We start from the raw sequence: 16,967 nt of genomic DNA, 5'->3' as shown, positions 1-16,967 counted from the left end.
AGGGGTGCCTTCCACTTGTGGGACTCTTCCCCTTTTGAAACCCTAGGCGCATGGGCCTCTTGGGGCTGGTGCCCTTGGCCCATGTAGGCCAAGGCGCACCTCCTACAGCCCATGTGGCCCCCGGGGCAGGTGGCCCCACCCGGTGGGCCCCCGGGACCCTTCCGGTGGTCCCGGTACAATACCGGTGACCCCTGAAACTTGTCCCGATGCCCGAAATAGCACTTCCTATATATAATTTCTTTACCCCGGACCATTCCGGAACTCCTCGTGACGTCCGGGATCTCATCCGGGACTCCGGACAACATTCGGTTACTGCATATACATATCCCTACAACCCTAGCGTCACCGAACCTTAAGTGTGTAGACCCTACGGGTTCGGGAGACATGTAGACATGACCGAGATCGCTCTCCGGTCAATAACCAAGAGTGGGATCTGGATACCCATGTTGGCTCCCACATGCTCCTCGATGATCTCATCGGATGATCACAATGTCGAGGATTCAATCAATCCCGTATACAATTCCCTTTGTCAATCGGTATGTTACTTGCCCGAGATTCGATCGTCGGTATCCCAATACCTCGTTCAATCTCGTTACCGGCAAGTCACTTTACTCGTACCGTAATGCATGATCCCGTGACCAGACACTTGGTCACTTTGAGCTCATAATGATGATGCATTACCGAGTGGGCCCAGTGATACCTCTCCGTCATACGGAGTGACAAATCCCAGTCTTGATCCGTGTCAACCCAACAGACACTTTCGGAGATACCCGTAGTATACCTTTATAGTCACCCAGTTACGTTGTGACGTTTGGTACACCCAAAGCACTCCTACGGTATCCGGGAGTTACACGATCTCATGGTCTAAGGAAAAGATACTTGACATTGGAAAACTCTAGCAAACGAACTATACGATCTTATGCTATGTTTAGGATTGGGTCTTGTCCATCACATCATTCTCCTAATGATGTGATCTTGTTATCAATGACATCCAATGTCCATAGTCAGGAAACCATGACTATCTGTTGATCAACGAGCTAGTCAACTAGAGGCTTACTAGGGACATGTTGGTGTCTATTATTCACACATGTATTACGATTTGCGGATAATACAATTATAGCATGAATAAAGACAATTATCATGAACAAGGAAATATAATAATAATGCTTTTATTATTGCCTCTAGGGAATATTTCCAACAGTCTCCCACTTGCACTAGAGTCAATAATCTAGTTACATTGTGATGAATCGAACACCCATGGAATTCTGGTGTTGATCATGTTTTGCTCTAGGGAGAGGTTTAGTCAACGGATCTGCTACATTCAGGTCCGTGTGTACTTTACAAATATCTATGTCTCCATCTTGAACATTGAGTTGAAGCGACGCTTGATGTGCCTTGTCTTCTTGTGAAACCTGGGCTCCTTGGCAAGAGCAATAGCTCCAGTGTTGTCACAGAAGAGCTTGATCGGCCCCGACGCATTGGGTATGACTCCTAGGTCGGTGATGAACTCCATCACCCAAATCACTTCATGCGCTGCCTCCGAGGCTGCCATGTACTCCGCTTCACATGTAGATCCCGCCACGACGCTCTGCTTGCAACTGCATCAGCTTACTGCCCCACCATTCAAAATATACACGTATCCGGTTTGTGACTTAGAGTCATCCAGATCTGTGTCGAAGCTAGTGTCGACGTAACCCTTTACGACAAGCTCTTCGTCACCTCCATAAACGAGAAACATTTCCTTAGTCCTTTTCAGGTACTTCAGGATATTCTTGACCGCTGTCCAGTGTTCCTTGCCGGGATTACTTTGGTACCTTCCTACCAAACTTACGGCAAGGTTTACATCAGGTCTGGTACACAGCATGGCATACATAATAGAACCTATGGCTGATGCATAGGGGATGACACTCATCTCTTTTATATCTTCTGCCGTGGTCGGACATTGAGCCGAGCTCAATTTCACACCTTGTAACACAGGCAAGAACCCCTTCTTAGAATGATCCATATTGAATTTCTTCAATATCTTATCAAGGTATGTGCTTTGTGAAAGACCTATGAGGCGTCTCGATCTATCTCTATAGATCTTGATGCCTAATATATAAGCAGCTTCTCCAAGGTCCTTCATTGAAAAACTCTTATTCAAGTAGGCCTTAATGTTGTCCAAGAGTTCTATATCATTTCCCATCAAAAGTATGTCATCTACATATAATATGAGAAATGCTACAGAGCTCCCACTCACTTTCTTGTAAACACAGGCTTCTCCATAAGTCTGTGTAAACCCAAACGCTTTGATCATCTCATCAAAGCGAATGTTCCAACTCCGAGATGCTTGCACCAGCCCATAAATCGAGCGTTGGAGCTTGCACACCTTGTCAGCATTCTTAGGATCGACAAAACCTTCCGGTTGCATCATATACAATTCTTCCTTAAGGAAACCATTAAGGAATGCCGTTTTGACGTCCATTTGCCATATTTCATAACCATAGAGAAAAAAGAAAAGATATCTCGGTAACGAAAACCATAGGAGGCTGTATTGGCGAGATCCAAGGGTTCACAGCAGCCCAAAAGAAAAACCGCCTGGAAGTCCGAGGACCTTTAGTACCGTACCGAACCAGCAGCCTTCGCGCCAAGCGACGACCGCCCTTGTTAAATCAAGTATCAAAGGACCCGGGCAATAGGTTTATGACTGAACTGAAACTAGAGCAGGGAATAGCAGGATGCCTATGTTTCCAATACAGAAATCCTTAACAGAACCTGCTGGATGCACTGCCTCTTAAAGACAGAAACAGAGGAGGGAAAGAAGGTAGTATAGGGAACTTGCTTTTGGATTCTTATCGAAAGTGAATCCCTCCAAAAATTCGAGATAGATCTAATTATACTTTTTTACTTATTTCTGCATGCGGCAATCGCTAACATGATTCGAACGGACTTTAGCTTCGCTACCGGTGAGAATGTCTCATCGTAGTCAACCCCTTGAACTTGTCGATAACCCTTAGCGACAAGCCGAGCTTTATAGATGGTCACATTACCATCCGCGTCTGTCTTCTTCTTAAAGATCCATTTATTTTCTATGGCTCGCCGCTCAACGGGCAAGTCAGTCAAAGTCCATACTTCGTTTTCATACATGGATCCTATCTCGGATTTCATGGCTTCTAGCCATTTGTCGGAATCCGGGCCCGCCATCGCTTCTTCATAGTTCGAAGGTTCACCGTTTTCTAACAACATGATTTCCAAGACAGGGTTGCCGTACCACTCTGGTGCGGAACGTGTCCTTGTGGACCTACGAATTTTAGTAGGAGCTTGATCAGAAGTATCTTGATCATCATCATTAACTTCCTCTCTAGTCGGTGCAGGCACCTCAGGAACATTTTCTTGAGTTGCGCCATTTTCCGGTTCAAGAGGTAATACTTCATCAAGTTCTACTTTCCTCCCACTTACTTCTTTCGAGAGAAACTCTTTCTCTAGAAAGGATCCATTCTTGGCAACAAAGATCTTGCCTTCGGATCTGGGGTAGAAGGTATACCCAATAGTTTCTTTAGGGTATCCTATGAAGACGCATTTTTCCGACTTGGGTTCGAGCTTTTCAGGCTGAAGTTTCTTGACATAAGCATCGCATCCCCAAACTTTTAGAAACGATAGCTTAGGTTTCTTCCCAAACCATAATTCATACGGTGTCATCTCAACGGATTTCGACGGTGCCCTATTTAAAGTGAATGCGGCAGTCTCTAAAGCATAGCCCCAAAAAGATAGCGGTAAATCGGTAAGAGACATCATAGATCGCACCATATCCAATAGAGTGCAATTACGACGTTCGGACACACCATTACGCTGAGGTGTTCCAGGCGGCGTGAGTTGTGAAACTATTCCACATTTTCTTAAGTGTGTGCCAAATTCGTGACTCAAGTATTCTCCTCCACAATCTGATCGTAGAAACTTGATTTTTCTGTCACGTTGATTTTCAACCTCACTCTGAAATTCCTTGAACTTTTCAAAGGTTTCAGACTTGTGTTTCATTAAGTAGATATACCCATATCTACTCAAGTCATTAGTGAGGGTGAGAACATAACGATAGCCACCACGAGCCTCAACACTCATTGGACCGCACACATCAGTATGTATGATTTCCAATAAGTTGGTTGCTTGCTCCATTGTTCCTGAGAACGGAGTCTTGGTCATTTTACCCATGAGGCATGGTTCGCACGTGTCAAATGATTCATAATCAAGAGACTCTAAAAGTCCATCTGCATGGAGCTTCTTCATGCGTTTGACACCTATGTGACCAAGGCGGCAGTGCCACAAGTATGTGGGACTATCACTATCAACCTTACTTCTTTTGGCCCTCACACTATGAACATGTGTAGCATTACGCTCGAGGAAAAATAAACCATTCACCATAGGAGCATGACCATAAAACATATCTCTCATATAAATAGAACAACCATTATTCTCGGATTTAAATGAGTAGCCATCTCGAATTAAACGAGATCCCGATACAATGTTCATGCTCAAAACTGGCACTAAATAACAATTATTGAGGTTCAAAACTAATCCCGTAGGTAAATGAAGAGGTAGCGTGCCGACGACGATCACATCGACCTTGGAACCATTCCCGACGCGCATCGTCACCTCGTCCTTCGCCAGTCTCCGCTTATTCCGCAGCTCCTGCTTTGAGTTACAAATGTGAGCAACTGCACCGGTATCAAATACCCAAGAGCTACTACGAGTACTGGTAAGGTACACATCAATTACATGTATATCACATATACCTTTTGTTTTGCCGGCCTTCTTGTCCGCCAAGTATTTGGGGCAATTCCGCTTCCAGTGACCACTTCCCTTGCAATAAAAGCACTCAGTCTCGGGTTTGGATCCATTCTTTGGCTTCTTCCCGGCAGCTTGCTTGCCGGGCGCGGCAACTTCCTTACCGTCCTTCTTGAAGTTCCTTTTACCCTTGCCCTTCTTGAACTTAGTGGTTTTATTGACCATCAACACTTGATGTTCCTTCTTGACTTCTACCTCTGCTGATTTCAGCATAGCAAATACTTCAGGAATGGTCTTTTCCATCCCCTGCATATTGAAGTTCATCACAAAGCTCTTGTAGCTCGGTGGAAGCGACTGAAGGATTCTGTCAATGACCGCGTCATCCGGGAGATTAACTCCCAGCTGAGTCAAGCGGTTATGTAACCCAGACATAGTGAGTATGTGCTCACTGACAGAACTATTTTCCTCCATCTTACAGCTGAAGAATTTGTCGGAGACTTCATATCTCTCGACCCGGGCATGAGCTTGAAAAACCATTTTCAGCTCTTCGAACATCTCATATGCTCCATGTCTCTCAAAACGCTTTTGGAGCCCCGGCTCTAAGCTGTAAAGCATGCCGCACTGAACGAGGGAGTAGTCATCGGTACGTGCCTGCCAAGCGTTCATAACGTCTTGTTCTGCAGGGAGAACAGGTGCGTCACCCAGCGGTGCTTGTAGGACATAATCTTTCTTGGCAGCTATGAGGATGATCCTCAGGTTCCGGACCCAGTCCGTATAGTTGCTGCCATCGTCTTTCAGCTTGGTTTTCTCTAGGAACGTGTTGAAGTTGAGGACTACGTTGGCCATTTGATCTACAAGACATATTGTAAATATTTTAGACTAAGTTCATGATAATTAAGTTCATCTAATCAAATTATTTAATGAACTCCCACTTAGATAGACATCCCTCTTCTAGTCATCTAAGTATAACATGATCCGAGTCAACTAGGCCGTGTCCGATCATCACGTGAGACGGACTAGTCAACGTCGGTGAACATCTTCATGTTGATCGTATCTTCTATACGACTCATGCTCGACCTTTCGGTCTTCTGTGTTCCGAGGCCATGTCTGTACATGCTAGGCTCGTCAAGTCAACCTAAGTGTTTGCATGTGTAAATCTGTCTTACACCCGTTGTATGTGAACGTTAGAATCTATCACACCCGATCATCATGTGGTGCTTCGAAACAACGAACTGTCGCAACGGTGCACAGTTAAGGGAAACACTTCTTGAAATTATTATGAGGGATCATCTTATTTACTACCGTCGTTCTAAGTAAACAAGATGCAAAACATGATAAACATCACATGCAATCAAATAATAAACGTGACATGATATGGCCAATATCACATAGCTCCTTTGATCTCCATCTTGGGGCTCCATGATCATCTTGTCACCGGCTTGACACCATGATCTCCATCATCGTGTCTCCATGAAGTTGCTCGCCAACTATCACTTCTACTACTATGGCTAACGTGTTTAGCAATAAAGTAAAGTAATTTACATGGCGTTTCTCAATGACACGCAGGTCATACAAAAAATAAAGACAACTCCTATGGCTCCTGCCGGTTGTCATACTCATCGACATGCAAGTCGTGATTCCTATTACAATAGCATGAACATCTCATACATCACATATAGATCATTCATCATTCATCACAACTTTGGCCATATCATATCACAAAGCACTTGCTGCAAAAACAAGTTAGACGTCCTCTAATTGTTGTTGCAAGTTTTACGTGGCTGAATTAGGGTTCTAGCAAGAACGTTTTCTTACCTACGTGAAAGCCACAACGTGATTTGTCAACTTCTATTTACCCTTCATAAGGACCCTTTTCATCGAATCCGCTCCAACTAAAGTGGGAGATACAGACACCCGCCAGCCACCTTATGCAACTAGTGCATGTTGGTCGGTGGAACCGGTCTCACGTAAGCGTACGTGTAAGGTTGGTCCGGGCCGCTTCATCCCACTATACCACTGAAGCAAGATAAGACTAGTAGCGGCAAGAAAGTTGACAACATCTACGCCCACAACAAATTGTGTTCTACTCGCGCAAGAAGAACTACGCATAGACCTAGCTCATGATGCCACTGTTGGGGAACGTTGCAGAAAACAAAAATTTTCCTACGGTTTCACCAAGATCCATCTATGAGTTCATCTAGCAACGAGTAATCGGATGCATATACATACCTTTGTAGATCGCGAGCGGAAGCGTTCAAAGAACGGGGATGAGGTAGTCGTACACGACATGATCCAAATCACCGGAGATCCTAGCACCGAACGGACGGCACCTCCGCGTTCAACACACGTACGGTCAGCGTAACGTCTCCTTCTTCTTGATCCAGCAAGGGGAAAGGAGAGGTTGAGGAAGATGGCTCCAGCAGCAGCACGACAGCGTGGTGGTGATGGAGCTGCAGTACTCCGTCAGGGCTTCGCCAAGCACTATTGAGGAGGAGGAGGTGTTGGAGAGGGAGAAGGAGGCAACCAAAGGCGTGTCTCAAAAAGCCGTCCTTCCCCCACTATATATAGGAGGGACTAGGGGAGGCGCCGGCCCTAGGAGATCCAATCTCCTAGGGGGGGCGGCGGCCAAGGGAGGTTTCCCTCCCCCCAAGGCACCTAGGGGTGCCTTCCACTTGTGGGACTCTTCCCCTTTTGAAACCCTAGGCGCATGGGCCTCTTGGGGCTGGTGCCCTTGGCCCATGTAGGCCAAGGCGCACCTCCTACAGCCCATGTGGCCCCCGGGGCAGGTGGCCCCACCCGGTGGGCCCCCGGGACCCTTCCGGTGGTCCCGGTACAATACCGGTGACCCGAAACTTGTCCCGATGGCCGAAACAGCACTTCCTATATATAATTCTTTACCTCCGGACCATTCCGGAACTCCTCGTGACGTCCGGGATCTCATCCGGGACTCCGGACAACATTCGGGTTACTGCATATACATATCCCTACAACCCTAGCGTCACCGAACCTTAAGTGTGTAGACCCTACGGGTTCGGGAGACAGGCAGGCATGACCGAGACGACTCTCCGGTCAATAACCAACGGCGGGATCTGGATACCCATGTTGGCTCCCACATGCTCCACGATGAACCACGATGTCGAGGATTCAATCAACCCCGCATACAATTCCCTTTGTCAATCGGTATGTTACTTGCCCGAGATCCGATCGTCGGTATCCCAATACCTTGTTCAATCTCGTTACCGGCAAGTCACTTTACTCGTACCGTAATGCATGATCCCGTGACCAGACACTTGGTCACTTTGAGCTCATTATGATGATGCATTACCGAGTGGGCCCAGTGATACCTCTCCGTCATACGGAGTGACAAATCCCAGTCTTGATCCGTGTCAACCCAACAGACACTTTCGGAGATACCCGTAGTATACCTTTATAGTCACCCAGTTACGTTGTGACGTTTGGTACACCCAAAGCACTCCTACGGTATCCGGGAGTTACACGATCTCATGGTCTAAGGAAAAGATACTTGACATTGGAAAACTCTAGCAAACGAACTATACGATCTTATGCTATGTTTAGGATTGGGTCTTGTCCATCACATCATTCTCCTAATGATGTGATCTCGTTATCAATGACATCCAATGTCCATAGTCAGGAAACCATGACTATCTGTTGATCAACGAGCTAGTCAACTAGAGGCTTACTAGGGACATGTTGGTGTCTATTATTCACACATGTATTACGATTTGCGGATAATACAATTATAGCATGAATAAAGACAATTATCATGAACAAGGAAATATAATAATAATGCTTTTATTATTGCCTCTAGGGCATATTTCCAACAGTGAGTTGGTCCCCAGCCGCCGGCCCCAGGGCCGCCCCCAGGCACGTTTTAAAATAAAAGAAGTTCGGCGAAGTTCGGCTTAAACACGATAAAATTCGGCCAAACACGATAAATTTCGGCCAAACACGATAAATTTCGGCACATTTCGGCGAAGTTCGCGGATTTTCATTACATAGCACATATACTATGTAATGTCGCCGCCATCGTCGTCGTCGGCCTTCTCCTCCTTGACGCGGGCGCTCCTGTTAGACCCCTGCCCGGCGTCGCCATGGCGGACTGGTGGCGGCGCATCGTCGTCGTCGTCGTCGCTATCGCAGATGACGACGACTCCGCCTTCGTCACGGCCGCGTCGATGCTCCGCGAAGCGAAGCAGGGTGGCGCGCTGGCGCTCCTTCGCCTTCTCCAGGCGCTCCTTCTCCATCGCTATGGAGTCCCTGCACGCCCATTCCAGGGCCGCGTCATCGTCGTCGAGCTCCGTCGTCACCAGCGCGGCCGGCTCCTTCTTCACCGGCGCGAGCCCCGGCTCCATCTTCACCGGCGCGAGCCCCGGCTCCGTCTTTGGCTTGACGAAGCGCGGAGGAGGAGCCGACGAGTAGGCGCGCCGGCCGCCCTCGTTGATGACGATGCCGGCGCTGCGAGTGCGTCGGCCGAGCGGCGTCTCCGCCGCGGGCTCGGCCTTGACGCCGAGCAGGGCCGGAGTGCCGGAGGAGTGCGATGAAGATCGGGAGGAGGAAGAAGAGGAGGAGGACCCGAACCTCCTTGGCGCCCATGGCCCGGCGCGTCGGTGCTGTGCCGGGGCGGCCGCCCTCGCCGGGTACGCCAACGGCGGGTCGTTGCCGCCCTCGAGGTACGTCAGCACGCCCTCGAGTGTGCGGCTGGGGACGCCCCACCACAGGTGGCGCCCCTCGCTGTTCTGCCGGCCGCCGACCACCGGCGCGCCGTTGGTGGACGCCAAGCGCTGCTGCTGGCGGCGCTCGAAATACGCCGCCCAAGCCGCGTGGTTGTCGGCGGCGTACTGGGGGAGGGAGAGTTGGGCGTTGGTGAGGGAGGCGCGCACGACCTCGACTTCCTCGGCGAAGTACTTCGGCTTCGCCACGGCGTCGGGCAACGGGGGAATGGGCACTCCCCCGGTGCTGAGCCTCCACCCCGTCGGCCCGGCGCGCATGTTCGGCGGCGCTGGGATGTTCGCCTGGAGCAGGAGTCAGGACTCCTGTTCGCGGAGCGAACGGCGGCCGAAGCCATTGGCCGCCGCCTCGTCTCTGGGGTAGCGTTCCGCCATGGCGACGGGCTCGGGAGAGGTAGAGAGATAGAGGGAGGGGCTGGGCGGCGGCGCTCGGGAGAGGTAGGGAGAGGGAGGAGCTGGGCGGCGGCGAGGGGCGGGGCTGGTGTGGGCACAGGCGAGTGCAGGCCACCGGCTATATAGCCGCGCCGCACCCGTGTGTACGCGTGCGAGGGAGGGGAGGCGTCGGCGCGTCGTCACGTGACGCGCCGCCCGTGAGGAATCAATGGCAAGGTTGATCGGCGGCAGCCTTGCCATTGATTCCCTGCGGAAACCGAGGCCGTTGGGGGAAGACGAGGCGCCGTGTCGCTGACGCGGCGGGCATGTGGCTGTTTCGCGCCAAAACAGTTCGCCCCGGCGCCCCCGGGCGCCCCTCAGCGCGCCGGGTTCGGCCTGGGTCCGCCGGCGCTGTTTTCGGCCTAGGCCGGCGAAAATCGGGCACCTGGAGGCGCGACTGGGCCGTTTTTTTAGCGCCGGCGCGAAAAAATCGCCTGGGGAGGCCTTCCTGTGGACGCGGCTGGAGATGCCCTAATAGTTTATGTACAAGGGTACTGAGAAGTAAATATTACCCTCCACAGTTAAATCAAGGGGTGTGTATTAATTAGTGGGCCCCGACAGTTATAATAAGGGGGGTTGAAATTAATTACGAAACTCCAGATTTAAATTCAAGGAGGGAACAGATTTTGGCGCGTGCCCCTCTGGAAACCGGGCGTTGCCACGACCGCTCGTAGAGGAGTCGTTTCGGTATATTTATGTCCCGTTGCAACGCACGGACATTGTCCTAGTATACTTCAAATAGTCAAATTGCCTGTTGCTCTCGCCAATCGTAATCATTCGTGCAAACCGTGTGTATGTCTTGTGTGAAAAAAAAACACTTGTGGATAAAGTGGAAACAAATCCTACAGAATGATCTCGGATAACAACAAGCACGCCGGTATTACCAAATTCTTGGACGTGGACAACAAACCCTCTATAGTCTATACCCATCTCCCAATCAAACTGCAGACCCCGAGTCTTTGTAGTCCTCCCTTCATCATCAAAAAAAGAGTCTCTGTAGTCCCACACCACTACTTATTCCGTAGTCAATAGTAGCAAGTCGTCCGTCGCCGGAGCACGGCCAGATGGATCGCTCGCGGCTCTCCACGCTACAGCGCCGCCAGCTGCCCCACGTTGATCGGGCGGACGAAATTGCCGGAGTCGGCGAAGAGCGCGGACGCGGCCAAACCCGACGCATACTCCGTCGGGTGGAAGCTGTCCCAGAACACGAAGTCGGTGCGGTTGGGGCACAGCGTGGCGGTGGTGTTGCACAGGCCCAGCCCGAACGGCCCTGGGCCGGCGCAGCAGGCCGTGTCCACCACCGTCAGGTCTGCCGAAAAAAAAACCGTAACGACACAGTACTAAAATAAATGTCCCGACACGTTACCGCATGGCGAAATGGTGTTGCTGACATGCCTTTGGCGCCGCCGGGCGTGAAGACCCCCTCGGCCATCCCTGCCGAGTCGCAGAGGGAGTAGTGCATGCCATCCAGATCGCCGCCGAGGTCCTGGAGCGTCGAGGCTAGCAAAGTGTAGAGTCGCTTGGAGAGGTTGTTCGCCGGGCGGAAGCAGTGGAGCTCGTCCAAGTCATTGTCATGTTGCAGCGCGGCCGCCCTCTGCGACGGGCAGCACCCCACCAGCGACGGGCTGACGATGCTGAACTTCCTCGCCCCGAGCGCATACAGCTCCTGCAACAAAACAACGTCCTTGATTACGAGGTTCCGACGAAGCTCCCTCAAACCGTATTAAGGTGTGTTTAGGGCACATCTAGATGTGCTCTAGTTATTGCACAACGAGTGAATCAAGCATAAAAAAAAATATCCATACGAATCTTGATGTAAAATCAATGATATAGGACTTAGATGTGCAATACTTATGGCACATCAAGATGTGCTTTAGCAAAACTACTGTATTAACTGTCACTGATTTAGTTGGGTTTGGGGGGGGGGGGGGGAAATATATTGAAAAACACGCAGTCACACCTGTAGGTAGGTCCTGTAAGAGTCGTCGAGGCATTTCAGGAAGGCGGCGTCGTCGCGGTTAGGAGGCGGGTTCTTGGCGTCGGCGTACTCGAAGAGGTCGTTGCTGCCGACGCTGATGAAGAAGAGCGATCTCGAGATGAGGTCGTACGAGCCGTTCCCCAGCATCATGACGACCAACTTGAACTCCTCCAGTTGGTCGGCCATGCTGTAGACTCCCCCGCACTGCAGAGAGGAAGCCAGCCTCGTACGTGGTTACTGATGCAGAAATCGAGCCATTTAGTTGGGGGCAAACAAAGTCTAGGCCGGTGCGCGTACATGATCGCCCGTTTGGTTCTGCAGCCCTGACCCTCCCGATGCAAAGTTGATGCCGTCTTTCATACGTGGAATGATGCCCCCGGCCGGGAAGGATAGGAAAGCGGGTGGGCTCTCGTTGAATCCAAGTAATTTAGCTGCACGTCAAATAGACATTATGATTATATGGAGTATATACATATATACATATACAGCAAGCTGGTCAACTCGGTTGTCTTGCATGATTACTCCGCCAATAGTAAATGAACCACAGTATATAAAAGATGGATGTGTGCACCGTTTGATGCGGAGACCAGGGGTAATCCCTCTTTTCGGGAAAAATATAGAACGCCAAAAAGGTCGTTATTGCTCAATGGATCATGGAAAAAAATAGCCTTGAGCAGTGCTTTTGGTATTTTCTTGTTCGAGTTAGACATGCTCACACGTTATTTTTTTTTCGGCCAGGCTTTCTCCGTTTGCATCAGTAGTGTGGTCCGGTTTCTTTTGGTTCCACTCTTTCGTCCATGGTCTGCTTCTAGTGACTAAAGGCTCAGAAAAGTGAATTGAAAGGCTTTGAAGCCTAGCACCTAGACCGTCGCCCCACCAAAGAACACGAGACTTTCAGTTTCGCTAGCCTCTACAACTAAAATTGAAGGGGGAAGAAATATTTGACGGTACCTATCTGGTCTGCGAGGTTGTATCCATTGCTGAAGCGGCCGGTGGGCGCATGGGAGGGGTGGTCGACGCCGTACTGCGGGTAGTCGGCCCTGCATTCGGGCTTGCAACCAGGCAGCTGGTTGTTGTTGCCGACGTCCACCGTCGAGTCTCCGAACACGAACATGGCCGGCACGAGCCGCTCCCCAGCAGCGGCGCCGGCGCCATGTAGCAGCGCGAGCTCGAGCACGCACAGCGCAACGAGCGCGAACGCCCCGCCGCGGCCGGCCATTATCGGACCGATGGAGCTCCCCTTACCTCGCGCCTCTCCGTTTCGAACACGAGCGGGCATTGGTACGTGGTATCAGCATGCCTATATATACACCCGGCGCCCAGGACGATTCCAAGAACGATGGGACGGCGCCAAGAATACACGAATATGATAAGCAAAAGGAGATGCAGCGATTGGCTACCCGCGGCAGTATCTTGGAATCCTTCGCCTCAGTCAGTGATCCGACGGGATATGCTGCTTGTTCCGTAGCGCAGAAGCGGTTCATCTGCCCGCTTGTGTTTCTCAGTCGTGCTAACTATTGTAAACTGAGTGCTTCTTAGTTCTTTTTTTTATATAAACTCTCAAGTTCTTAATACTATACTGTATGCCAGGGCATTCATGGTAGCGACTAGTGAACAACTTTGAATCGCCTGCTAGTGCAAAAAAGTAGTCCGGGCTTGGATCTTCAGCCCGTGCGCGGTTGCGAGCCGGTGGCCTGTTGCGGTTGGGAAGACGAGTGCATGCATACGTACAAATTGGACCGAAACCGAGACGCGACGTCCCACCGAGGATGGCGAGCTGCCTAGCTGGCACTGCGAAGGAGTGCATAGAATATCTCGGGGACGAGCGGGACGTGGTCGGCGCGCCCTCGGCGCTAGCTACGTCGAGGCCGAGCGCATTGTCGTTTACCAGTGTGTCCGCGTGTAAAATTCTAAGGTAGAGGTACGTGCCTGCATTCGTCAGGCTGTTCGCATTCTTTTTTTTCACGGTAATACGTGTCTCATTTATATTATAAAAAACAAAATACAAGTCACGTAAGGACCAATCGAAAAAACAGATTGTGTGCATTCTATTTTGGCTACCCATCCTGCCTTACTCACTCCGTCCGGTGAAGAGTGTACATCTAGAAATTTTAGAACAAATTATGGAGTTGAGTAAAAAATGCATTGGAAAAATGCAAGCCACTATCTCTCTCCTTTTTAATTACCCACCCTCAAATAAGTTAAGTGCATGTAAAAATTAAGAAGATCATGTGTAGATTGTTATTGGTCTTAATTACCGTGTAATGAGAGAGAGAAGTATTTTTCCTACTTTAAAGTGCATTGAAAAGATAGAAATACACTCTTTTGTGAACAAATTTTGAACCTAGATGTACACTCTTCACCAGACGGAGTATATAATAATAAGCCCATGCTACACCTATCCGACTTAAACAGCTAACTTTACATGTATTTCAAGTCTTAACTGTAGCCTAATGAATATGTCTTCACAATTTGAAGTAGTCATCTCCGCGCGAACACCTGATTAGACTTGGGGTCCTCTCCTATTTGCTCACTCGCACGAGCCAGCCGTCAAGCTCTCCACTTCGGACTTGGTAGCTGTCGGTGTCAAAACCGGCGGATCTCGGGTAGGGGGTCTTGAACTGTGCGTCTAAGGTCGATGGTAACAGGAGACATGGGACATGATGTTTATCCAGGTTCGGGCCTTCTCTATGGAGGTAATACCCTACTTCCTGCTTGATTGATGAGGGAGTCCTAGATTAGGGGGTGTCCGGACAGCCGGACTATATCCTTTGGCCGGACTGTTGGGCTGTGAAGATACAAGATTGAAGACTCCGTCCCGTGTCCAGAAGGGACTTTCCTTGGCGTGGAAGGCAAGCTTGGCGATACGGATATGTAGATCTCCTACCATTGTAACCGACTCTATGTAACCCTAACCCCATCCGGTGTCTATATAAACCGGAGGGTTTTAGTCCGTAGGACAAGGTACACATCAACAATCATACCATAGGCTAGCTTCTAGGGTTTAGCCTCTTCGATCTCATGGTAGATCTACTCTTGTACTACCCATATCATCAATATTAATCAAGCAGGACGTAGGGTTTTACCTCCATCGAGAGGGCCCGAACCTGGGTAAAGCTTCGTGTCCCTCGCCTCCTGTTACCATCCGGCCTAGACGCACAGTTCGGGACCCCCTACCCGAGATCCGCCGGTTTTGACACCGACATTGGTGCTTTCATTGAGAGTTCCTCTGTGTCGTCGCCATCAGGAAGGATGCCTCACCCCGTCTTTAAAGACGGCACCGTTGCTAAGGGAGCTTTGGTTGTCGGCCAAACCCTCCGGCTAGGTGGTTTTCTTATGACCGCCTGTTCGGCTTCTGCGCCGATGATGACCTCTCTAGCCATCGAAAACAATCTTCATGTCAGCTCGGAACTCGCCGAGCAGTTAGATCCAATGGAGCTCTCCTCCATAAACGATCTCTTGGATCGCTTCGCCGCCCTGGGAGTCGCCACGGATTACGACCAGATTGGGTCTAAACCCGATCTGAGAGAGATTAACTCTCCCCAAGTCACCCATCACGTTGCCGTGGTAGAGGGACAGTGCGGCGACCCTTCACCTATCTTAAAGACTCGCTACGTCCGGATTCCCGATCCCTCCAAGCCGGATACCCGCGGAGGGGAGGATATCACTCAAGACCTGAATTTAGAGTCAGGCGACGGGCTGGATTCATTGGACAACATCCAGGAATCCAAATTTTTGAGTTCGGAAATTCCTCGGCCTCTGAGCCTTAGATGGGGTGAGGCTTCAGATTTAATTCCACCCACCCACCCCAACATAAGCGATCTATCCAAAATCAGGCAAGAACCCGATGAAACAGTACATCATTACTGGGCCAGATTCCTCCTGGTTAAGAACAGGCTAAGGGACTGCCGCGAGGAAGACGCAATCTCAACCTTCTACAATAATTGCACGGACAAGGGAATACTCAACGCCATAAGTCGCCGTGATATTACACGCTTCGCTGACTTGGCGTCCATTGTACGAAAATACTGTGCAATGGAAAGCGCCTGGAAAACCGAAATAAAATTTTGGGACAATCCGGCCCTGAATACAAACCGAGTCCGAAATAAAAGGGTGCATCATCACCAGTCACCCGGGTCAAGCACTAAAAAGCAAAAACCCTCTACAGGGCATGGAACCGTACTGGAAGGATGGTTAATGGACCCTGTAAAATTCACAGTACAGAGGATGCCACACCAACTCACAGCCTTAGAGCATGTTGGATACTCCGGCAAGTGGCCAAAATTGGCGAAAATCTCCTAATTCTGGAGGCCACAGAAAGCCACCCCAGAGACACCAATACGGTATTAACAGTCTTCGAGACTTTCACATCAAATAATATGCGAAAAGGACACTCCGCAGCCTTGCCGAAGTCTACCAAGTAGCAACAATAAACCCATGGAGTGACACGGCTATTACCTTTAACGCGAGTGATGAACCTAAATCCCGAACAGCCCGAGCACCAGCCGCATTGGTCCTCAGTCCAATAGTGGATGGCTTTCGTCTTACCAAGGTACTCATGGACGGCGGCAGCGGATTGAACCTCATTTATGAGGAGACCCTTCAAAAAATGAAAATAGACTGGAACCGCATTGAGCGAAGCAGCACAACCTTTAGAGGAATAATCCCCAGTCGGGAAGCACGATGTACAGGAAAAATCACACTAGATGTGGTGTTCGGCACGCGGATAATTACAGGTCCGAAGAGGTCACGTTCCAGGTGGCTCCGTTCAGCAGCGGTTATCACGCTCTGCTAGGGAGGGAAGCGTTTAAAGTCTTCCAAGCAATACCCCATTACGGGTACATGAAGCTCAAGATGCCCGGGCCTAACGGGGTCATCACTCTCGCTAGTGATCCGGACATAGCACTCCGCGCCGAAAACAAGACAGCCGCACTGGCCCTCGAGGCAATATCCGAAGCCCTAGCGGCTGAGGAGCTAACTGCACTGCGCTCTACGGTGAATAGGGACGATGTGGTACTCGACAAAAGATCCAAGTCCACCTCCTTTAAACC

General features: G+C 50.1%; 1 protein-coding gene across 1 annotated transcript; it reads right to left on the bottom strand.

Moving 5' to 3' along the window:
- Positions 1 to 10,930: 10,930 nt before the first annotated feature.
- LOC125537669 (GDSL esterase/lipase At1g33811-like) lies at positions 10,931 to 13,981 on the bottom strand. The gene is made up of 5 exons (XM_048700985.1): positions 13,492 to 13,981; positions 12,202 to 12,347; positions 11,899 to 12,120; positions 11,334 to 11,604; positions 10,931 to 11,247 (listed from the first exon to the last, which is right to left on the bottom strand). The coding sequence occupies exons 1-5, from the start codon at positions 13,979 to 13,981 to the stop codon at positions 11,027 to 11,029; spliced, it is 1,350 nt and encodes a 449-aa protein (XP_048556942.1). The 3' UTR covers positions 10,931 to 11,026.
- Positions 13,982 to 16,967: the final 2,986 nt, after the last annotated feature.

The sequence above is a fragment of the Triticum urartu genome, chromosome 2 (assembly GCF_003073215.2).
Source record: "Triticum urartu cultivar G1812 chromosome 2, Tu2.1, whole genome shotgun sequence".
In the NCBI taxonomy this organism is placed as follows: Eukaryota; Viridiplantae; Streptophyta; class Magnoliopsida; order Poales; family Poaceae; genus Triticum; species Triticum urartu.
Note: the sequence above shows the minus strand (reverse complement) of the source record. Positions and strands in the feature narration are given on the sequence as shown.

Coding starts and splice junctions, on each gene's coding strand:
- LOC125537669 (XM_048700985.1), bottom strand. CDS start 13,981: ATGGGTAGCCAAAATAGAATGCACACAATCTGTTTTTTCGATTGGTCC. Junction 12,121..12,201: donor GCGATCATGTACGCGCACCG/GCCTAGACTTTG, acceptor TCCTCTCTGCAG/TGCGGGGGAGTCTACAGCAT. Junction 11,605..11,898: donor CTTACAGGACCTACCTACAG/GTGTGACTGCGT, acceptor GTTTTGTTGCAG/GAGCTGTATGCGCTCGGGGC.